The following is a 24,050-nucleotide window of genomic DNA, read 5'->3' on the forward strand; positions in this document are numbered from 1 at the left end:
CTGCCATAAGCAGGGGCCGCTACTCTCATGCCGAAGTTCAGTAACCTGTGTTCTGTATATTAGAAACCCAGGCATGTTTCTGAGCTAAAATGATGCTTCTTTGTAATAAATTGTATATCAGACCTTAGCACCTCATAGAAAGACACGTAAGTTTTATACTAGCGCAACACTAATCTGATCATAGCATGACAAAGCCAAGAAATTAAGGCGTTACCGCAATATGATAACTATGATTATAAATATTCAAGGCATGATCAAGATGCTGTTAATGCTAATGTTAACTTTGCAATGTATCTGTAATTGCAGATGCTAAGACAGTATTTTCTCTTCTGTTTTTCAGGAAACACTGTAAGAAATATCCATGGCAGGGAGAAGTCGTAAACGACTATTACCAGACTGGATAGGTGAAAAGTACACAAGAAAAATTGAGACTGAAGATACCTCAAAATGCAGTCATGAAACTAGAGTGCAGGTACCTAATGCATCAGCAGGCCAAACCACTGACAGTACGAGGAAAACAGCAAAAGCACAGCTTATAAAATGTAGTATGAGTGAAAAACATGAACTAACTGCAAGTGAAATAATTTCTTCGAGTATGGAATTTCTTCATTTCAAAGGATCAATTATATATTCCTTCAACAGTGCAGACTGTACTTTGTTATGTGAGGATATTCTATCAATGTTGCCCTGCGCTGCACATGGTGAAAAAATGCATGTTGGGTTTGATGTGGAATGGCCCGTAACTTTCAAGAAAGGTTCTACAGAAAGCAAGGTAGCTTTGATTCAAATGTGCATATCTACTGACAAGTGTTACTTATTTCATCTTTCACCAATGCAAAAACTTCCCTGTGCCTTAAAAACCTTGATTTTTCATGACAACATCATAAAATGTGGGATAAACATTGAAGCTGATTTTTGGAAACTAGGGCGTGATTTTGGCATCAGTGTTGTGGATGTTATTCATAAATCAGTTAAAGATTTAGGCAAACTTGCCAATGCTAAGTTGAAAAGTGCAGAGAGGTGGAGCCTAGATGGCTTAACAAGAAATGTTCTTAGAAAAAAGTTGGACAAAAACACAGATATACGATGTGGTAACTGGGATAACTATCCATTATCCGAGGATCAAAAACAATATGCTGCAGATGATGTATATGCCTGTCTTTTACTGGCTAATCATCTAATGCAAGGATAAAAGTCAAACACATTCTCTGGTAAAGACAATTATTGTCAAATACATACTGTGACCTGGCCACCTCTTCCTTGAAAATTCTGTCTTGTATGTTATATTGTGTGTGAAACATGTTTTTGCTAGTAAATGTGAATATTTGTGGTCATATGTAGAGAATACATGTATTGGTGGGCATGTTTTTGGTTTCATTTTGGGTTGTGTAGGCAAAATCAGGTAATGATCTTTTTCAGTTTAAGCAACAGACAAATGACTAGAAATATTGACTTGGAAATTGCTTTTCAACATGAAACAAGCTAGGAATTCTGGTTCAGGTAGTTTGTTCACAATGTGTAAGCATTTTAAGTTTAGAAATATACGTTATTAGTCCATTTTTAAAGTTTTAGTTACGTGTACTTAATCATAACATGTTGTTTCTCAGTATAAATCACTTCTCAGTCATATCAAGAATACACATCAAAGACATTTTACTTAAGTTATTACTTAGTAGATTATTAAATTAACAATTAAACATATTATGGGTCAAAACCTGATAGCTTTTTTGTTTGTTAATCCAGATTTGTATGTATAATAAAAGAATACATGGAACTTTTGCTTTATGTGTTGATTAAATAACGTGAAAGCTGTAATTAAATGTGTCTGACGATGGCAGCCAGGCGACAACACGAAAACAGAAAAAGGCATTTTTTTTTTCTTATATAGTTCTCGTGTGCGTACATCTCAACATTGCAGCTAGACACAGATCTGTGGCACTATTTTTTTTTATTTGTCATAAAGGCTGTATCATTCTCTTATGCGACTGTTCGTTGACTTCGAATGGAACCCCACTGCGACCTGTTGGTGAAAACGTGACAAATGACAAATCTTAAAAAAACAACTCTGTTTAACCATGAGACGTTCATGGTTTAACTGCAGAGAAGTGTTATCCAACATGTTCTCTTAACAGGATATGACGTATCGAAGAAACCGGAAACTACCAATTCTATGGCAACGACGCCATTTCGCGACGGCGTCCTCCGGATTCGTTCATAAGTTGGATGAGTTTCTGTAAGTTTTATTTTTTAATCACACAGCATAATGTTTTTAATTAGCCTAATAAACATTTATTATGGCCTAATAACTTATTTATGAAATGTGTTTACTTCAGTAACTTTTGCAGATTTCATTAGTCGATATCCACTCCAACTATACTTTTATTATTATATTCACCAAAGCTCAGAAACTGATGTTAGCAAATCTGCATTCCAAACATCCGTTTAAACTTTTAAACTTTCAAAAGACATCCTTCTTTCTTGCCTTCTTCCAAAAGCTTCCTATCCTTTTGTTCATTTAGTTGTTCCTTTCCACCACCATTCTCTCTATGCCTGTGAGAGACAGAGAGAAATAGAAAGATTTGAGTGTGTGAACAATATAGTTTGAAGCAGTAACCTAAAATCAAATGGAGTTTGCAGTTTTAGGCATTCAGCTAGTATTATTACTGCTTTTCTGAAAATTAACTATTTACAGTATTTATAAATAAGAATATAAGAATATCACAATTTGAAAATTCACAATGTTGTGAATGAAGGAAATACATTTCAGAGGAAATGAGAAATACATAAGTGAAATATTAACTTTAATTGTTGTTACTAGGACCATGCCACTGAGGAACAGCTACACAAGATTCTTGTAAAAATGTCAAGATCAGGCAGCAATGCATACCAGAATCGGCCTTTCTCTTCTGGCCGCTCACAGAGCAGCACTTCAACCAGAGCTGCTATGGATAGACAGCAGTATCCAGAAGTGAAACAGCGAGGCTTTTACTCAGATATAATTGGTGCTGATGCAGGCAAAAGCTCCTTGAAGGTAAGCAAGAATGAATGCGTGTGTGTGTATGAACAAGTTTCCCTCCTATATATATTATAAATACAAATTTTTTTAATTAATTTATTATACTTTGTATTTTGACATCATTTCAGGACCATTTGGTGGGACCTCAAACTCAGCAAAATACACTATGGGTTGTTGCCAAAGAAGAACACACACCCAGTGGTAATTATTTCTTTAACACTGTAATTTTTTCCTGATATCTGTAGCTGTGAAAAATGAGGGGTAAATTAAATATGAATAATGTAAATTACTAACTGAATTAATGTAACTTTTAAAGTGTTAGCATAACAAGAATATACGATTTAAGTGATAGTGACTTTGTATTTGAAAGACATCCCAACACACTAGATTCAGCTATTGACAATATAATTGCAATATGACTTTTAGTTGCCGTCTGTTAACCAAAAATAGTCAAGGTTCAGTTTGTTAAGATGAGTGAACATGTAGTGATACTAGATATAATGATGTGTACCATGCTAGAAGATACCACAGACTTAATAAATGAGTGCATACGTAAGAACAAATATATGTTTCTCTACGTGTAGATGTGTATTTTCATATGTTAAACATTTATGTTGTATGTGCAGCAAGCTTCGGTACTCAAAGAATAGTGTAATTCCACTTTGTAATATCCTTTTTTTAATTATAAAATTAAATATACAATTTCATTAATGCTTGGTAGTACTTTTGATACTCAAAATCTATTATGTATGGGTGATAATTTGTATTTCAAAGACCTTCATATTACTTCTAGCTTAATTCTCATGTGACATTTTAATACATTAATCCTTTTGTTTTCGTTTGTTCCAGTGGAGTTATTTCAGCCACCGTCAGTAGAAAATTTGCAGTCACAGATAAAGAAGCAGACTTTTGGCTCCAGTACAGAAATGACAGCTGTATCTGTGAGTGACCTTTTTTGTTGAAAATTTAATTATGTAATTGGTTGGTTTGTTTATTCATAGGCCAGCACTATGCAATTAGTGATTAAAGAAAGCTAATATACATTGCTGGTGTGGGCTGTTTGAGTACTGAGTAGGCTTAGGTCCAAATGGAGAAGGGGTGATTATCCATGACATCAGTGTCTCTCCTCATGCATTTGTGTTCTCATTTATTCATAATTATTTATGTAGTATTTACAGCAATTGAGTAAGTATGCAATCCTATGAAAAGAATAATATTTTTGCTTTTCAATCATGATTAAACCAAGTTAAAATTCAAAGTGTCAAGTGCAGCACATTTTAAAGGTGTTTAAAAATCTTGTCAGATTAATGTGTTTGAGTGAGGTATTGCAAGATGTTAAAATTAATGTGGAATAGTTTATAGGACTAAAGGCCAAAGGTATCATCATACAGCCTCAAGGATTGGATGTGTAAAAATTCTCAGCATTTATGGTCAAAATAACTCTTTAACATAAAACCAGTACAGTTTTTTTCAAGTCATGGAAATGTCAACATGTCTTTATATCTTGTTGTCAAATTTATAAGCCTCCCATATTTCTTAGTAATATAAGAGATAATTCATCCAAGATAAGTGAGCTATTTTGAAGACACTTATCATAAGTGTGATAAGCCTACAGGACAGATCAATGAACATTGATTTTTTAAAATTTATTTATTTAATTTGTTTTTACACAGGATTTCCCTATTAAAGCATCAGAGCCTAAAGTACAGTTGCCATTTTTCGCCAAACCTGGTGACTGCCCCAGAAAGATTGAAATCGAAAGGTATGAATAAGAGAGAACTATAAGAAAGACATATAAATGTATAAATAAGTATATAGATGTAACCCATGTATCTCCCTTATATGGTTGCGCAGGGTGGGCAAGTTGTGCAAGAAATCACAACACAAAGTGTACATTTTCCAAGTTAAACTGATGTTCATAACTGGTTCCTTCATAAAAAAGCAGAGAATACAGGTAATCCTTAAGACACAAGAATTTTGTCACTGCACAATAAAAAAACCACACACACACACTTGTCTACCATGAGCAGTCTCCATTCAAGAATCTTGGGAACAAAATGTCCCAACACCCAACCCTGACTGCTTATACATCTTCCCTCATCAAACCTCCAGTCATGAACTTCTTATCCCACTTTGTAACACTCACGTGACCACATCCGGTGGCCCCAAAACCCACTAACCAGCCAGTCATGTCCAAAGTCCCCAAAATTCAGCTAGGCCACAAGGTGTTTGTGTGCATGCACAGGCATATGTGTGTGTGCACATGTGTGTCCCCCTTCCCCCTCTGTCGAGGACAGGAGGTTAAAGGTTGTTCAATTAGGTTTCTTTGTAAGCAGCACATAATAAAAGGGGACAAAAAAAAAAAAAAAGGAGACAAAACACTATTGCTGGCATCCTGTGCCTGCCTGACAGCAGCAAAGAAAAAGATCGAATAATGATCAGGCACAAAAAAAGTAACTCCTTGTAACAGCCAGAGTGTTACATAAGGTTTCTCTATAAGAAAGACATAGGTATATGTGTTCTGGTTAATATTAATATTTGGAGTTAGATCAACTGATTTTCAGCTATTTTGAAAAGTAATAAAACATCTGATCAGATGCTTAAAAGGGAAGAAACTCATGGCAAAATAAACCTTGTGGGGACCAAGGGTTTCTTTCCTATTTACACGTACTTGTTCTTTGATGAAAAAATGGGCAAATCTACAGGAGATGAATTCTTACACTCATTAACATGAATTAATGCGGATGTGTTAATGCTAAATATTTTTAAGCAATCATATTTTTTAATCAGTTTTCTCAGAGTAATTATTTAATTTAAAATGTCCACCTCACCAAACTTCTAGTGTTTATTTCTGATAGGCTTTTATATTGTTGTGTCTGTAAATGGAACAAATTATGAATATGTGCATGTGCATGTGTGTGTTGTGTGAAAGAGAGAGAGAGAGAGAATAAACAAATGAACATACATACTTTATTGATGCTATCAGCCCATTTCAAGGAGTGAGTGCTTTTAAAAGTATATAAAGATATAAGCTTTTAAGTCATGTGTAGCCATGCATGCTTGCTTTTTGTATTTGTACAGGATGTGCTTGCATCTGTACTCACACATGTTCATAAATATATATATTTATATGGTATATTTGATTTTATGTATGTTTGGGAATAGACACATTTCTGAATTTTCAAATGCATAAAAACAATTATTCAATGTCTTCAGTTTGCATTCTCCCAATAATCTCTCTTTTATTCATTTTGTTTCACCAATATTACCTTCAGGCGACGGCGCCAGTACTGTCGCAAAGACCTAAAGCAGCTGTTACTGTCACACAACATCAAGACAAATGCGTTGATGCCAAAAGATACAGGATCTGATACAGTGTTACTCAATGCTGATCCAGATAATCCAGCCCCTTTTCCTCCATATCTGCCTCTTCACATCTTTGACAATGAGGAGAAAGACTGTCGCACTCCTAATGAGTGGGTGGCTATGGGTCAAACAAATGGCACTCGCAAACCAGTGCCAGGCATTTCTCTTCTTCCTGTGATCAGTAAGGACAAGATGAGTGAGTGAAATGGTATTTTACTTGTTTCTAGCACCTCTTAAAAATTTCTTAGTGAGAGCACAATAATATTGTCACAGAAGTTATCTGCTAACATTATAAATAGCACTGGTTGTTGTATGTGTCTCAGAGCTCTGCTTATAAAGTAGTGCACACAGTATCTGAATTGTCAGGTTTTTTTTAGCAACAGCGCAATAGTAGCATCAACACCATCTTTTAATTACTTTTGCCAGACTATTTGTTTGTAAGGCAAAAAATAATAATATTCTGTATACCGCTCTTTTACAGAGGATCCAACAGACCTATCTATCACATATGACTGGTGTGATGTTGGTGTGCTTGACTATGATAGTTTAACCAAACAGTACCTGGTTCAGAAGACTAATGAAAATGGTCGTGTGGTGGATGATGGACAGCCAATAGTCAATGGAGGAGTGAGACCTGATGGTATGGTTTCATAGATCTACCATCCAGCTAACCTCAATTTTATGGAAGTTGTATTTGCCCGAGGATTTAGAAGCTTATAAGAGCTGGGTTTGAAGTACTGTCAATCCTATTTTACTATGTTAAATTTATGTGATCTGTTTGAGAAATTCATTTACACGTGATCAGCTGTTAAGCATGCTTGCAGTCTACTCCTTTCGAATTTGTTGAAGTTTATAGAGTATGATCACAGTTTGATGCAGAAAGCTGCATTTCTTGTTGCTACTAGAGCATATCCAAGATCCAAAGTTTATTTGTGGAATGAGATGGTTAGCCGCTTAATCTTCATTTCTTTTTGGTGACCTTGTTTCAGTGCAATGAGTCTGCCTTTGACTGAGATATTGTGCTTTATAAATTCTCACTCATTATCGTCATCATCATCACTGTCTTTCCAGGGACACGTGTCAAAGCTTCTGGCCAGTTCTGGGTGCCTCGCATCAGATTAATGTTCAGAGCAGAAGATCCAAGAATCTTTGCTGAGCGTGTTGCAGAAGCCTTTGAGAGTCGTCATGTTTTTGAGGCAGAGCTGCGGTACAATTTGTATGTGGACTGCATGCCTATGGATGGTGTAGGAGAGCTGGACCAGGCATCTCTCCGACGAATGGTGGAGTGCGCACGAACCACACCTGGCATTGACCTACAGAAGAAGTATGTCTTAAATTAAGAAGTAGAAATTCAAAGAATACTTAGTACTTATATAAAGTATAGAATTGATACACTCAGCTTTTGGTCTAGAGAGCAAGGTTTGAGGTCACCTTAGGCAAATATTCTCTGAAAAAAAGTCTGCATAAATCTTTGCATAGATTGAGGTATTATATGTCTGTGAGATATATATAATTATATAAAGTCATATTTTGACACACTGGGGATCTATTACCATTTAAGGAGCTCTTCACTTCTTTCCTAGTTATGTAATATATCCATTACCACACAATCATGATCACTTATGCATCTAATTCAGAAGTGCTTTTGATTTTTTTAAAGGAAAGGGATTTAGCTTTTGATAAGTACTAACCATTTAGAAAAAATCTCAATTAAATTTAGCAAAATGAAAAGCATTTTAGGAATCATCTTGATTTTTTTTCCCTGTTTAGCAACCTTGATGATCATCTTCAAGTATTGGAGAGAGAAGTAAACATTGACTTTTGCCGATCAATGAACCGTATCATCTTTGACAAAACAGTTAAAGATGATCGAAAAACATTTGCCTTTGTCACCATCCCAGAGACACCCATCAAAGCGATACCTGAGAAAGGTATAAGAAGTGTAGAACTTTTGCCGCAGAAATGTTATAGAGCATTTTCTTTCTTTTTAGGCAGTTGTATAAAGGTATGAACTACAATCATTTTCAGGTTTCCTGTTTACTGGGAAGGAAACATGACATCACATTTTATGTTTAAACTTAAAAAGTCACTTATTACTGTTGCTCTTACTGCCATAAAATTATATTTATCCCCACCTAAAATAACGTTCATGACCATGTATGTATCAATTTGCACAGGCTGTTGTATGGATGTGCCAGAGTACCCATTTGATGAGCAGTACGACAACTTTGCCTTTAACTCGCTGCTCACACTGCAAGAGAGTATTCAGGCTATGGGCAAAGTGCGAACAGAGTGCAATCGTGTCAGCCACAACATGTCCCTGTACCACATACCAACAGCCAAGCCTATGCGACTAGAGGAATTTGAACAGACACAGTCACAGGCAACATCTCAGGTAGAAGACTTAAATGTGTGTCCAGACTTAATTAATACTACAAGGAATTTGATTTAGTTTTCAGATTTGGATACCATTTGCAATTATTAAAAAAGCCTACATGCATTAACTTCAGAGAAAAATCATGAGAGAGGTCCACAATTGTCCCATTCAGCCACACAAATCCTGCAAAATGGAGGAAGAAAGTTCTGTCACAAATTAATTTTTCTTCAGAAATTTCATGACAGAATATTGGTGTGTCCTCAGAGATGCTGTTCTTATCTTGGTTAACTTCAAAAAGCTTTTGCTTGTGTAATTGACTCTGAAGGTGTCTTTGCCTAGAAAAGTATTGAGTAATCTTACTGATTAATCCAATCTCTACTGCAGACATCCATGTACCTAAAGGACAGCTGGATATCATCGCTTCGAGTCAGTATCAGGACATGTCTGCGAGATGTGGGAAAAGGCTGGTTCAACATTCATGAAAAAAACTGGGAAGTCTATGAGATCTCCAAACTAAAAAAATTTATGGAAACTGTCAAGTTCATCATGCAGGTAGTTAATAGAGATCGTTAAAAGAGTCGCACAACTGTCAGGTTTATTTTTATGAGATATTTATTTATAAATCATTTATCAAATAAATTATCAAGATTAAATTATCTCCAGCTCTTTATAAAGTGTCAGGATAGTGATATGAGATCTGAGTTGTGTACATCATGCATGTAGGTAACAATGGTGTCAAAAGGGATGATACAATAAACATTTGTTTATGCAAAATCAAGATTATTTTCTTTCGGTCAGTTTCATTTCACAATTCTTAAAATAGCCAAAAATGTACACATGCAAATTTCACAGAAAAATATCATTAGTTCCAGCTTTGATGTGATTGCATAAATAAAATATTTAAAAAACAAGCAACAGAAGATGTTTGGTGAATATTTTTACTGTAGCAGATGAACAGAATTGTTGATCTCAGTTTTAGGTTTCTTTCTGTCTGGCAGCCTTTCTGACTGTTTTGCCTATTTCACTACCATCTCTATAAACTGTTTGACAATACACAAGAGAGCTTAGTTCATTAAAGTCACATATTTCTTGGCAGGACTCCCTGCGATTCTTAGTACAAGACTCTCTCGTGAGCTTCACTCAAATGGTTGTTGATGCCTGTCATACAACAATGTCTTTGAGTGAGGATTACACATGGGGGCCAGAGATTGCTGTCAGCTTTTTTAAGCCCAAGAAAAATGCTCTTTTCTTGGTGGATCTTGTTCTTGATGCCAGTGGAGTACACTACAGCACCAGCCTTCCCTCCTTTGAGACAACACTCATCTCACTCTTTGATCGTGGTATTCTGTCCACACATAATGTTCCACAGCTGGAAAAGGTGAGTTTTTGAGTAACAATTGGCTAAATGCTGTTTCTAACTTAATACTTATGCATTTAGAAAAACCATCAGTCTTAAGATAGTAATGTCTTTTGCTATTTATTAGCTCTATGACTTTCGCATTTTTGTTTTGTATATTACTTCTGGACTGTGCATTTGTCCGTCCTTCAAATTATGGATTTATATAGTGCATTTAAATTTCAAATTGCATATTAATCAATATAAAGGTCACCTGGCTGAAATAATGTGTACATTACCGTCTGACTACTTGCACTCTTGAAATTTTGAAATTCAAGTATGTGTATGTTGGTGTCACAAATAGTTCATCATGGAAGACATCTTCTGGTCTGGTACCCCACTGTTAGAATCTGTAGGCGAACATGAGCCTGCAGTGGAAGAGCTGCGTGAAACAGTGTGCCGCACCATCCAGAAGTCTCTCATCCCTCTCAAGGCCTATGCCCGCGAGTATGAGAGATATCTAGAGCTTATGAACTTGGACATCAACCAGTATGTGAAGTAAGCACAATAATCATATAGTCTTAGAACATAACTCTGTAACTGTTGCACCAGTTTCTTATGTGCAGGATTTGTTCCTGGCAAGCAATTGCATCCTCAACCATCAGTCTTGTAATCAGTATATGAGGTTGAAGAATTTCCATGCATGCCTTTTTGCTGGAGTCTTGACAAACAGCAGCTTTTAAAGGTTCTGGCATACAGATTTCTGGGTTTAAGCCTGGTTTCTGAAAGCTGCACAAGGCAGTTGCAGTCTACAACTATTACTTTGTAGAAGCTGTGACCTGTGACTAAGAAAACCAGTTCTTTCTGCAGAGAGCAAAGATCTCTTTTAAAATTGGTCCTGTGACCTTTCAGTTATTGGGGAGTGAGGTATTGCACTTTTCTTTGTATCCATCTCACATCCCCTGTTACCTTTCCTTTCTTGAACCAAGGGGTCCTTAACCCCCATTCAACAGCTGGAAGTATGGAGCATCACACAGTATCAGACCAGGTAGTAGTGTGCATGCCTCCTGCCTTGGACTTGGATGCTCTAGCCATTTGGCCATATGATTCCTCTACTACATTTTAATGAAAGTTTGATTCAAGTTATGCCCAATTGACTAATGACAATAAAACGAATGCAAGTTTTATCCTGGCTTTGAAAAATGTGTATTCATCATGCTTGTATTTTTTTTAAACAGGGACTATGAGAACCAGGAGCACGCTGCAGCAGAGGTGAAGAAGGAGGTGGAAATGCACCTAGAAGAGAAAGAGAAGCTAGAGGCCACTATCCCCAGTAGCATAGTCATTGGACCTTTCTGGGTCAGCACAGAGAACACTCGTCAGGCTTTGGCCAAGAAGCGCAAAGCTCTCAGCAATGCTGTCCTGGAGCTGCTTGCTCGACAGCTGCGTAAACAGGCAGATGATGTGAGCTTGCGTGTGTTTTGTTGATTCAAAACTTTTTACTTTCAATAGATTTTGTAATTGAAAAACTAAGTTCACTCAATGGATGAGCAAGAAACTGAACTGTACAGAGTTGAAAGGGCCATACATTTTTTTAGGATTAAACTTTAGTTGAGGAACTGGTTTACTGAGTGCTGGTTTGTGTTAACCAAGAACTTTTGGTCTTGTGATGTGTAATGACAGTCTTTGTTAATATTTCAATAGGCGTGTGAAGAATTCAAGAACATCAGTCGCAAGCTTTATGAGAAACCTAACTGTGTTGAGGAGCTGTCTGAGATGAGAGAGTGGATGAAGATTATTCCTGACAAGCTCAAAGAACATCAGGTGAGTAGTTGGCAAGCTGAGTATCTCATCTATGCACTTAATACTAACAGTAAGAATAAAAAATGTACTGAAAAAGCTGAATCGCCCATTAATACATCCATTGAAGAGGGTTTTACAAGTAAAATAGCTGTTTTTTGCCTTTGTTTGACAGGAGCTTATTGACAAAGCCATGCAGGATTATGAGCTGATCGAAGAGTTTTACTACAACCTTTCTACTGATGACTTCAACGCCAAGTAAGTACTGAAATTTTTACATGTTTTAAACTAGAAGTAGCAATCGTTAGGTAAGCATCTTTAAGTTCTAGGAAGCCACCCTCTCCAAAGATGGCAACTCCATGACAGATATCCACATCAGCAACATGATAGCAATCATGGCAATGGCTGGACAGGATCTGGCACAGCCATAAGTCCCTCATAGTACTGATCCTGCTTTAAGGATATGAAATGTGGACTCTGCCAGTAGAGACAGGGGAATCCAGGTATTCGAGAGTAAGAGTTTGAGAATGGTGCTCAGGATTGTGTACAGAGAACATAAGATCAAAGACTTTGTACAAAACATGGTTGCCACACTGACTGAATCTTTAGACACACAAAAACAATAACTCTTTGGCTCTTGAGAGTGAAGAGGCTTAAAGAGAACAATGCATAAGCAAATGAGAATCCAAGCAGAAGCTCTCAAGGAAAAACACTTTGTTTTTGTTGCATTTTGGCACAAGCTTGGTGAATTGATGAACTTTTTGTTGTGCAAAGAGATAAATGGACATGTAGAGAAAGGGAGAGAGAGAGAGGAAGAAGACAGTGTGATTGAGTGATGGGGGTGTGAAGTTCCTGAGGAGTGAACTTCCTTCCACGCATTTAAAACAGATGCAGGAATATCACCAGCAGAAATATCTTGATCTTTATTCTCCATAGCTTGATTCTAACCTCTTCGCGTACAACTCGTCTCTTTTTTCTATGTCATTATAACTATGACGTCTCTCTCTCTCTTGTCTTGTCTCTGCTCTCCCTTATATTTGGAAGGTTAAACTTGGGACAATGTTCTTGTACGGCCAGAGCAATTAGGAGCCTTAACCCTAACCAGTCATTACTGAGTATCCTCTATCCTCAGCAGGTTTTGCCAAAAACTTACAACTAATGCCGGCTTACTGGCCCTCTACAACAAAATGAAGATGGAGAAAAAAGGGAAATAAAGGCATGGAAATAAAAGAGACTTGTACTGTGCCATAATCCTTTCAGGTCTCTTTACAGCTTACTGGAACATGCTTAGTTAAACGCTACTTGTCTACTCTGAACTGTAAAGAGTCAACTGGCTCTGATCTTTGACTGTAGTTGTCATGTGATCTTTGTCAGTGGCCCGTTGATACAGTTTTGGTCTGAGGGCAGCCTGTTAATTGCTTATCATACATTTCCTAGATGGACTGCAGTTGGATGGCCACACAAGATCGAGCGCCAGATGGAACAGACCCATATTCAGCTAAATGATGATGAGGAGAGGTTCCACAAGCTCCAGTTGTCTGACCAGTCAAGCTTTGAAGACCGTCTTGATACTTTGCAGGTCTCTCACCGCTCTCACATGCGTTTGCACTTGTTTCTCTAAAGAGGTTTTCAAGCACCTCTCCAATTAAAAATTACCCCCTATCAAAAAGAAAAACTATCTTATTGCAACTTTATGTTGCACACATCAACTTTTTGAATCATTTTCTCATATCTTCCCCCTTTTAAAGCATCTTAGTGTATTTTAAAAAGTTCTGAGTAATTAGTAACTTTAAATCAAATAATAATTTAACACGAAGCTTAAATTACAATACACATTACAACATCTACCTTAAAAGTCCTGATATGTAATTCTCTCCATCCATTCTCACTTATGTGTTGATTTAGCACTCTTTGATTGCATCTACAGGTGTTAGAATAAAGGTATTTGTAACCTGATAATCTAAACTGTTGATGAACAATTATTATGGTATGCAATTAAAAAAATTCTTTACTGCAGTCTTCTGTTTATTACTCTCTGTAGATGGTGGTGGCTGGTATGGCAGCCCACACAGATATTACAAAAGCCACAGAAATTGCCAATGAGATGCGACGTGTCAACAAACAATTGAGGGATGCACAAGGGCTGGCTGTCACATACAACAACAGAGAACGGCTCTTTGGCATGCCCGTCACTAACGTGAGCACTTTTTATAGGAGGATACTCATCCAGTTTTGAAGCATGTTCCTTTCTAAAATGTTTTTGGTCTTTTTCAGGTGTAGATCAATCCCTTTTAAGTAGATGGAGGTGGTAATAATGATTGTTAGTACTATTGATCAAACCTGTTAAATCACCATTTGTTTTTCTGAATGAAATGGAATGTTGGTCTCTAAACATTCTGTTTTCTGCAGATTATATGAAATTGGATAGTGTGTTATGAAGTAATATCTCAGAACTGTAGGAGCAAAGATAATGAACAGAAATCAGCTTTTCAAAAAATTTGCCTTTTTGAACCTTGTCTACAAGGAGCATATATACTCCTACTTAGGAGCATCACATAAATCTCAGATGCTGGCACTTGACAGTTAATATTTTCTTCTCCTAACCGTTCTTTGGAAGTGCTTTTTGTCCCAAGGTTGTCTTGAGGCTGACATCGTTAATGACGCAGTTGTGGAAAGCATTGGTCCTTGGCAAGATTGCCATTTTATTGTGCAATGATAACACAATACGAACCCTCAGCAAAAAAAGAAGTAGAAACGCATGGCATGAATTTTGCTGCACTTTGTGTTGAATGCTTTTATCACTGATTGGCGTGATAAGCACTGCATTCTGTCTTGCCCCATCTTCCTGTTTTCTCCTGTTGGTTGTAGAACAGAGTTTGGTAGCAACAGCTGCAATTGTTTTGCACTTTTAGCTTTTTTTTTTTTTTGATAAAGACTTTCAGAGCTTTTAAAAAATTTACTCTTTTTTGGAGTGCCTTATTTTGTTTGTTTGTTTTTTTCTTCCACTACCCCCAAATCCTGTTGATTTATAAATAAATCCCGGTTGATGCATCAGAGAAAGTCAAATGAAGCGTAGCGTATGCCATGCTACGATTTACCAGGCATGCGCTGCGTTTTATTTGACTGCCCCTCATGTACTTTAAAGATACGTTTTTTTGCGTGGTCATCTTTCCTGCTGTTGCTTTTCTTATGTCCTCACAGGTTGCCGAGTATGAGCTTATATTTTGCGGTACAAACATTTTTAATTATGTGCTTAAAGTTTTGTTCAGGCTGTGTTTTAATGGTGATGTTTGCATGTCTAAGGAAAATGTTTGCTGTTCTCAGAAATATGGGTAAATCCTGATTACATCTCTGTCAAAGCTCAACAAAACAAGAACATTATCCTGATAAATTGTATTTTTATCGTTATCATTTTTATTAAGCTGGACCGAATCTTCACTTGTGCATGTGTGCATGCATGTGTGTAGGTGAAAGAGAGAGCACTTATATGATTTCCTAAATTAGATCATATGTTTTGTTTCATCTGTTTTCATTTATGGTATTTGAAACTTGTATTATCTTAAAAGTAAATCTTTGAGATTCATAATGATCTCTTTTGTTGATGAGCCTCGGGAGTAAACTTTCTAAGATGATGTTAAGAATATTCCAGGGACACATCATACTCCTTGAAATGTTAAGCAATTTTTCTTTTATGTTCACATATATTTTTAGATTATGTCATCAATTGTAGCTAAAGGTGTGTAGGAAACAGCACTAAAACATGTGCATTTATATTTTAACTTTCATCAAAGTGTTAAACACCAATCAATGACTGCCAAATTCACATAGTTAGCTATTATAGTTTTTCAGCATTCTGTGTTTTGTTGTGAGGATTGATTTTCCAGCCCTCATGTGCATGATTTTCAAGATTTTAATTTTACCTTGCCAAAGCTTTCTTCCATTTTTGTTTGATCTGCTTGAGGGACCAAAGAATGATACAGTCAATCAATAGAATGCAAACCCAGTTTGGGTTAGACACTAACCTAGTCACAGCTTTTTACGTTTCTTATGTTTTCTATGGTTAGTGTGTGTTTTCTTCATTTTTCTTTTTCTTTCTTAATCTGATGCCTACATTCTGTTTAGTTACATGCTGCATGTTACTTGCCCTTGTTGCTTGCACAAACCTGAGTCAGATGTGAGCACTCTTTTCTTGTCTTGCTTTCTAAATGCCTGTTCACTTTCTACGTCACCATCTCTGTCACATGGTAGACATGCTTGCTGGTAGAACTTATTACTGCATAGCTGGGGACTTGTGTTTGTTATTGTAGTATGACAGGCTGGCAAAGCTTGCAAAGGACTTTGAGCCATACCGCAATCTGTGGATCACTGTGGACCAGTGGAAGCAGTCGCATCAGACTTGGCTACATGACCCTTTGATGAATATCAACGCCGAGGAACTTGAGAGGACTGTCATGGAAGCATACAAAACCATGCACAAATCTGTCAAAATCTTCAGCGAGATACCAAGTGAGTTTTATTATTTGTTTGCTATCATGTCACACACCATTGACTGCTTTCATAGTAAGACTGTCAGGAATAATAATATTAATAATAACTCAATAAAGTGCATTTCTCTGTGTGGATATGAGCACAATGCGTTGCACACAAAAGAGTACAAAGAAACCGACAGTCAATCATACAAGAAACATAAACATCAGCAAACAGATGACCCCATAAAAAAAAGTGTATGGCAAAAGTGAAACATAGGCAGTGTTAATTTTGTCACCTTTGGACAATATTTGATTGGTCCAAAAGTGGTTTTGGAGGAAAAGGGTAGAATTGTTATTAATGTTTAGAGAAATAGTGGAAGAGGAGATAGAAGAGATTGCTTTGTATTAAAGTCATAGTTCATAATTTAACTAAATTATTATAAAATGTAAACAAAAAAGAGAAGCTGATGCAACTGCATGTCTATGATGGCAGATGTCCAGGATGTTGCTTCTGAAATCAAAGAAAAGATTGAGGAATTCCGTCCATACATCCCTTTGATTCAGGGTCTCAGAAACCCAGGCATGCGCAACAGACACTGGGAACTAGTGAGTGGTTTTTCCTGGAATCACCCAAATCCTTTTCTGATCTTCTCCATTGCTTGGATATGGCCTGACATAGCCAAGTCCCATTAGATGCACAGTTGATATACAATAAGCTGATCAGTTTGAAGTGAAGATTCAGTCATTTGGAAAATATTATAAAATTTATTCCATGACATATAACTCTTCCTTAACTTACTCCTAAATGTTGCTTCAATTCGGGATCTGAAATTCTCAATTAAGCTAATTATTGCTTTTCTTTCTGCTACAGCTGTCAGAGGAACTTGGATTCCCTATAAGGCCCAAGGCCAATTTGACCTTCTCCAAGTGTCTTGAGATGAAACTGCAAGATCACATAGCTGTCATCTCAAAGATTGCCGAAGTTGCTGGAAAAGAATATTCCATTGAGCAGGTCTGTACTTAAATGCTGTAAAATCTAGTTGATGACTGAATGTTTTTATATGTCATATCTTTTTCTCTGTTTAGAGAACTGGATTGTTTCCAGCCATTTAGAGTTTATGATATGTCTGTGATACAGCATTTAACAATTTGGCTTCATGCCTACAAATAATACATATGATATGTAAATACTGAAATTTGAAACTATTATCAAACTTCAATCAATAACTACACAAGCTAAACATATAAAAGAGCATATAGTTAGATATTGATTAGTATAGCAAGCATCTTAATCTGCTCTTGCAAGAAGGCAGCAGAAATCTATTTTCCATTATATAATTTTTGTGCCGTAAATTAAAGCGGTACCTGTTTCGACAATTATAAAGCATTAGATCAAAATGAAACATGAAAGCATATGGATTCGGATTCATGAAGCATGATGAGTGATTGAATGTCATACTGTGTTATGTTGGTGGATTTGCAGTGATTCCCTTGTGATGGCTTGTGAACACATTATGATTTCTCAAAAAGGCATTCTGTGGGCTACCCTATAAGCAGCAGAAAAAGCCTGTTTGATCTGTTCTATGACTGGCATTGTAGTGCATATAGGAGCATTTGGAGTCTGAATTACATTTTTTTTTCAAATAAATCGAGCAAACTTGGAGCAACTGCTTGGCGACATCTTTCATCATTCCATGTGACATGTTATAGACATGTTTTGTCAAGCAGCATTAGCTTACCCATAGGACAGGGGTATGGTGCTATTTAAGTTAACTTTATTCTTGAAATGAGAAAATAAAATATAAAATCCTACAGGTATCTCTATATTCCTCATGCCATTTTTGGTGCTATAAAGTCATATTGCAACTCATCTGTGGGTAGGTAATGCACCATGTTTGAGTGTTTTTTAAAGCAGTGTTGCTGTGCTTTAGAAGCATGAAGGGGATTGCCTGGATTCCAGATTTAGGCAATCTTGACTCCACACTTTTCACATATTCATCACCTGCATGTGGTGTGTTCTTAGGCACTGGACAAAATGGAGCATGAGTGGGACAATGTGGAATTTGAGATCTTGACCTACAAGAACACAGGCACATACATCATCAAAACCTCAGAAGAGACCAGCCAACTTCTTGATGACCACATTGTCATGACACAGAGTATGTCTTTTTCACCCTACAAGAAGCCATTCGAAGACCGCATCTCAAGCTGGGAAAGCAAGCTTCGAACTACCCAGGTGGGCTTTCAGGTTTTTAGATCTGTGCCTCATCATGTTGATGACATCAGGTGGTTAGGAAATTGGTAAACATTTTATTTTCCAGAAACTATTGATTTTACCTCACTTTCTAGAGAGAGTGTTGATACAGCAGATTTTAAATCTTATTACTGAAAATGTTTGTATTAAGACATCTTAGTGGCAGCATTATCAATCATTGTCAATGGCTGACAATCAGTTTGTATTCAGACAAAATTTTGATTTAATGTACCATCATTGGTAATATCATTATCACAAGTATTTATTTATTTCATCACACCCATTTTTGCACCCTATTACAGTTTCAGTTTCAAGTGGTTGTTGTCACATTTTCAAATGTAATACTAGCTGATAAAGGAAACTAACTTTTGATGCATAACAATCCAGTAGCATCGCTGCAGCCATTTTATGCAGAAATGAAACTAAATCTACTGTAAAACTAACATTTAAGATCCTTCCTGTCTCTTTTTTAAGAAGGCTAATCTGACCACAGTAATTTACCAAAAGTGATGAGTACTGTAGAAATATTGCCATATGCAGGATGTGCTGGATGAGTGGCTGAATTGCCAGAGAGCCTGGCTGTATCTGGAGCCCATCTTCAGCTCTGAGGACATCAACAGGCAGCTGCCTGTGGAATCCAAGAGGTACCAAACTATGGAACGCATCTGGCGTAAGGTGATGAAGAATGCAAAAGAAAACCCACAGGTAGGATTTTTCTGCAGACTCACACAGCATTCATTTGCATCTACTTTAAAAGAATATTAATATTATAACTTTGCTATAGAACAGCATGAGAACATTAACTGCTTTGTGTACAATTGATTATTTCTAGAGATTTGTGTCACTGTAGAGGTTTCTACTAATGTGAAGGTCTCATCAAAAGATGTATCCGACCTATTGATGGTTGATGGGAACTGGATTATAAGTAGTTCTAAAGACAGATTTGTGAACCAGTGGCTGAAATTACTTTCCATCATGCAGGTGATCTCACTGTGTCCTGACAATCGACTCCTGGACAATCTGAGGGAATGCAACAAGTTGTTAGAGCAAGTACAAAAAGGTCTCAGTGAATACCTGGAGACGAAACGAAATGCTTTCCCACGATTCTACTTCCTATCAGATGATGAATTGTTGGAGATTCTGTCTCAAACAAAGGACCCAACAGCTGTCCAACCTCATTTGCGAAAATGTTTTGAGAACATTGCGCTTGTAAGTTTTCTACTAACTGTAAAAAAACAAAACCAATGTCTGAAGGACTGGGAAAATAAATCTTCTGAAGAAATTAAAATACTTCTAACTTTGTCCTTCTCTTTTTTGATACTTTCATGAAAACAGGACTTCAGTGGCTTGAAGAGATCTAGTTAAGTGTTCTCTGATTTATATTCATGGTTCATTGTAATCATGTCACATAAGATTGTAATAATAATAGCGAACATTTATATAGTGTTTTCCAACAAAGTGGTGCACAGAAATGATTTACAGAAGTAAACTATATCACCAACAACCATACACCCATATTCACATATAACAGACACGCTCACTTTTGCAACACCTGCTCATGCATGTTCTTTGAGAAAAATTTTGCCTACAATATAATTTTTAAGATTCCTCCCTTCTTTAAAAGAGTTCTTGTTTACCAAATATAGAAGGGTAAAAAGGGAGACAAGATACCAGGAGCTGTAACAACCTTTGACATGTCTATGTTATAAAAGCTTCGCTTTGAGGACGACCTGAAGATTACAAAGATGTACTCTGGCGAAGGAGAGGATGTAGCTTTCAGGGAGACACTCTACCCTGTGGGCAATGTGGAGGACTGGATGGGCGAGATTGAGCGCATAATGAAAGAGAGTCTGCGTCTCATCATCAAAGATTCTCTTGAGGACTACAAGACAGTAAGTTGCACTGGGAGAGCAGGATAGGGGGATAGGGGTGTAAGTTAAGTGCTGAAGCTGTTGATGTGGGCGTCATTAAAATAACAAACAGCTTGTGCTCATGTACTTTCTTTGTGTTCTCAAGGTCATTAAAAGTGCACTAGCTAGAAGTTCATCCTGCTGTTAATTACTTTCTTTACTGGGTTTGAAAAGGGTTGTCCCATGACATTATGATCATTAGGGAGTGAGGTATTAGAGACTACAATATTTCAAGGCTTGCTATTTTGTGAGGGCTCCCTTGCAGTCTTTCCTTTTCTAAACCTCAAAGGAGTCAGGAACCCATTCAAACATGAGTCAGCAGGGGGAACAAACTTGCGCCTTGCAGGTATTAAACTGGATAATGTGCATGCCTCAAGCCATGAATGTGATTGCTCTAACCACTTCCCTGGTCTAAACATCAAGCCTTGTGATTTAATTGTGGACAGATGATTTTTTCCAGAAGTTGTAAATCATTTATTACTAAAGGATAGTGCTTTAAAAGCATATGGTCCACTGAGACTTATAGTGCATCGGTAATTGCATACATAAAAGAGGTATGCTGCATTTATATTGACTAATAGGTAGAATAAGAATAAAGAATAAGTAGACAGACTGACAAAGAATCCTTTTTAAATTGTTTATTTGTTTACTGTAGAAACCACGCACAGAGTGGGTATTGAGTTGGCCTGGTCAGGTAGTCATAGCTGGTTGCCAGACTTACTGGAGCTCTGAAGTTACACAAGCTTTGGAGTCAAACACACTTGAAGACAGGTAAGATTTTGTGATGAGGAGGGTGTTTTCAACTAAACATTGGATACCTTACATTTCAAACAATACTTTATAGCTGAATTCTAAAATTTGGCCTGATTCAGTCTGAAGGACTTCCTGATTGTTAGTCTTACAATCATTCCTTTTTTATTATGTTTTAAGACCATTGCTGTTGCTGTCACATAAAGGTATGAGGTGCTTCTGAAACAACTGGACGATCTGAGATCCCTGGTAAGGCATGACATTTCCAAGATTGGCCGCATGACACTGTCTGCCCTCATTGTGGTAGAGGTGCATGCACGTGATGTGGTTGCCACCATGGTTCAGGAGAAAGTCAATAATGCCAATGCCTTTGAATGGATCAGTCAGTTGAGGTGAGTACACGCAGATTTCACCTAGCAATATGTGTTTGTACTTGTATGGCCATGACAATGAGCATTCTTAAATTTAAATTCAAATTTGCAAAACCTATTACACTGACACACCAAAGGCTTCAGTCTCTGAAACATATTTTATTAAGCATACATTATTATCTTATGCAGTTTTGTGTGACGTCAAACGTATGTATTAATTTTGTTTCATGTCATTTTTTTTGAAGCACAAGAAATAATTTTTTGTTCTCCCTTAGGTTTTGTAGAAATCAAAGGGGTAATTTGTCTTCAAATTTATACTTTATTTATCCTGCAGGTATTACTGGCTGGAAGATGAAAACTTGTACCAGAGAGCTGTCAATGCTCAGTTCCCATATGCTTATGAGTACTTGGGTAACACAAGTCGTCTTGTCATCACTCCACTTACAGACAGGTGGATATTGAGCTAAGACAGAGTCTCTGTATAAGCACTTTGAGTAGAAACTTACTTGAGAACAAACCACACTGTTTTCTGTGTGTGTCAGTCCAGTAAAACCGACTTCTGGTTGACTGTTTGCCCAATATTACAACTTTCTGCAAAAATGATGTAAAATAAATTATGTACATTTTGAAAGATTATGATTCGATGCAACCTTTTACAGAAGTCATGTATATATATAAATTCTTGTGAGTGACTGCTTGTGCTCTATTGCAACATTTTGCAGAAATCTCATATTAAAATAAAAATATTTTATAAATCTTCAGCCAAGGGCAGCAGTGGTTACATCAGGAAACATGATCAAACCAAAGCAAAGCCAACAACCCCCCCAAAAAAATCATTATGATATGGTTTTAAAAACTTTATGTTCAATATTTGAGTAAATGAACTTTAATTGGTAGGCGTTCGAAGTCACAGAATGAAATCAGACTGGTTGATTTCCCTTCAAAAACACTCTGAGTTATGACCTGATTTGGTGGATTTTAGCAAGTCTATTAGGGAGGTTATATTGTATCACATATTATTACTTTCAGGTGTTACCTGACTCTGACTGGGGCATTACATCTCAAGTTTGGAGGTGCACCAGCAGGCCCAGCTGGAACAGGCAAGACAGAGACTACAAAGGTAATAAAGACAGTGGTACCTGATCAGCACTTGAACTGCCTCAATCATGCTCCAGTATTTCATTCATCAACTAATATTTTCAAGAGAATTCTGTTTCGGTGCTTAATTAGCACTTGGACATTGTGCCAAAACCTCCATGAGATGCAATGCTAAACACCAATGTCAAGGTCTCAAATAATGGAGGAGATAAAGAAGTTATTATTGGTGTGGATAAATGAAGAACAGAGAGTCACAACATATGCCATGCTATAAAATACTATGAATGAGTAGTTATTTGTTGATGGGAGGTGGAACCCTATACATTATTGTTTATGGGAAAAAGTGTTTGGCATTGGAACTGATTAACACTCAACCAACCTTCCAAAATGGATTGTGGTCAAGTGCTGTGGTACTATGTATTCAGACTAGCTACTAGTTGTACATGGAAAATAGTGACAGATGAATTGTACAACATCAACATACACAGTCCACTGTTTTTTCACTCGTCCCATTTTATCTCTCTTGAGTAGTCTGCCATGCCAAGATCCCTTTGTTGATTACTTTTTACCTCTGTATATTCTCTATGCTGCATGCCCCTATATGAGTCTGATTTTGCATTATATATATCTCATGCATTATTATTATTTATTACAAATTAAAAAAAATTATTATTATATGATTTTTCACATGGAAACTTAGAAACATTTCTTTATCTGATTGAGAAAATATCTCTTTTTAACCATAGAAAATTACTGTAAATTTCAGTCTACTGAGTGCACCAGTATATAAGCCACATCCACTAAATTTTAAAATATCTCAACTTTTTTCACAAATAAGCTGTACTAGTTTATAAGCCACAAATTTATACAACTTGAAAGCTGCATAGTAGGCATTTCATCTCGTTTTGGACATGATGATTTTACCTGATCTGAATGCTTCAGTTGTATGTGGCTTTGATTTAAAAATCTGAGCAGTTAACACTTTAACAATTTAGGAGCTCAGTGAAAATTAATCGGAATCTGAAAAATCTGGAAAAATTCACAAACAAGCCACATTGCTGTTTAAGCTGCAAGGCTTAAAGCTGGGGAAACAAATTGTGGCTTATAGTCTGAAATTTATGGTAGTCTCTTTTTTTGGGAGAAGTATATTACATGTTTTGCTCACTAAAATCATGACTACTCATGCAGGACCTGGCTAAGGCATTTGCTATCCAGTGTGTAGTATTCAACTGTTCTGACCAGCTTGACTTCATGGCCATGGGAAAGTTTTTCAAAGGACTGGCCAGGTAAATGACTCCTTTTA

At 36.7% G+C, this 24,050-nt stretch overlaps 2 protein-coding genes across 3 annotated transcripts in view; both read left to right on the top strand.

The window, feature by feature from the left end:
• LOC112565923 (Werner syndrome ATP-dependent helicase homolog) lies at positions 1-2,074 on the top strand. 2 transcript variants are annotated; one of them, XM_025241819.1, is made up of 3 exons: positions 1-146; positions 341-1,198; positions 1,951-2,074. In XM_025241819.1, exon 2 carries the CDS (start codon positions 362-364, stop codon positions 1,190-1,192), a length of 831 nt encoding a protein of 276 aa, XP_025097604.1. In that variant the 5' UTR covers positions 1-146; positions 341-361; the 3' UTR covers positions 1,193-1,198; positions 1,951-2,074. The 2 variants fall into 2 exon arrangements, with proteins under 2 accessions (XP_025097604.1, XP_025097605.1); XM_025241820.1 differs by lacking the exon at positions 1,951-2,074 and having other exon boundaries at positions 3-71; positions 341-1,774.
• A 25-nt stretch (positions 2,075-2,099) lies between these two features.
• Positions 2,100-24,050, top strand: part of LOC112565924 (dynein heavy chain 1, axonemal-like) — a 60,326-nt gene continuing 38,375 nt past the window's right edge. Inside the window, 30 exon segments of the mRNA XM_025241821.1 lie at positions 2,100-2,233; positions 2,819-3,031; positions 3,145-3,217; positions 3,866-3,957; positions 4,690-4,778; positions 6,292-6,578; positions 6,864-7,022; positions 7,454-7,706; positions 8,153-8,313; positions 8,560-8,777; positions 9,144-9,311; positions 9,856-10,137; positions 10,460-10,653; positions 11,334-11,559; positions 11,800-11,919; positions 12,071-12,153; positions 13,333-13,474; positions 13,937-14,092; positions 16,203-16,401; positions 16,858-16,970; positions 17,236-17,376; positions 18,388-18,600; positions 19,159-19,323; positions 19,600-19,827; positions 20,331-20,510; positions 21,184-21,299; positions 21,485-21,670; positions 21,984-22,100; positions 22,679-22,769; positions 23,936-24,033. Of these exon segments, the coding sequence (XP_025097606.1) occupies positions 2,861-3,031; positions 3,145-3,217; positions 3,866-3,957; positions 4,690-4,778; positions 6,292-6,578; positions 6,864-7,022; positions 7,454-7,706; positions 8,153-8,313; positions 8,560-8,777; positions 9,144-9,311; positions 9,856-10,137; positions 10,460-10,653; positions 11,334-11,559; positions 11,800-11,919; positions 12,071-12,153; positions 13,333-13,474; positions 13,937-14,092; positions 16,203-16,401; positions 16,858-16,970; positions 17,236-17,376; positions 18,388-18,600; positions 19,159-19,323; positions 19,600-19,827; positions 20,331-20,510; positions 21,184-21,299; positions 21,485-21,670; positions 21,984-22,100; positions 22,679-22,769; positions 23,936-24,033 (4,721 nt within the window). The 5' untranslated portion in view covers positions 2,100-2,233; positions 2,819-2,860.

Source organism: Pomacea canaliculata, linkage group LG6, assembly GCF_003073045.1.
Source record: "Pomacea canaliculata isolate SZHN2017 linkage group LG6, ASM307304v1, whole genome shotgun sequence".
Taxonomy (NCBI): domain Eukaryota; kingdom Metazoa; phylum Mollusca; class Gastropoda; order Architaenioglossa; family Ampullariidae; genus Pomacea; species Pomacea canaliculata.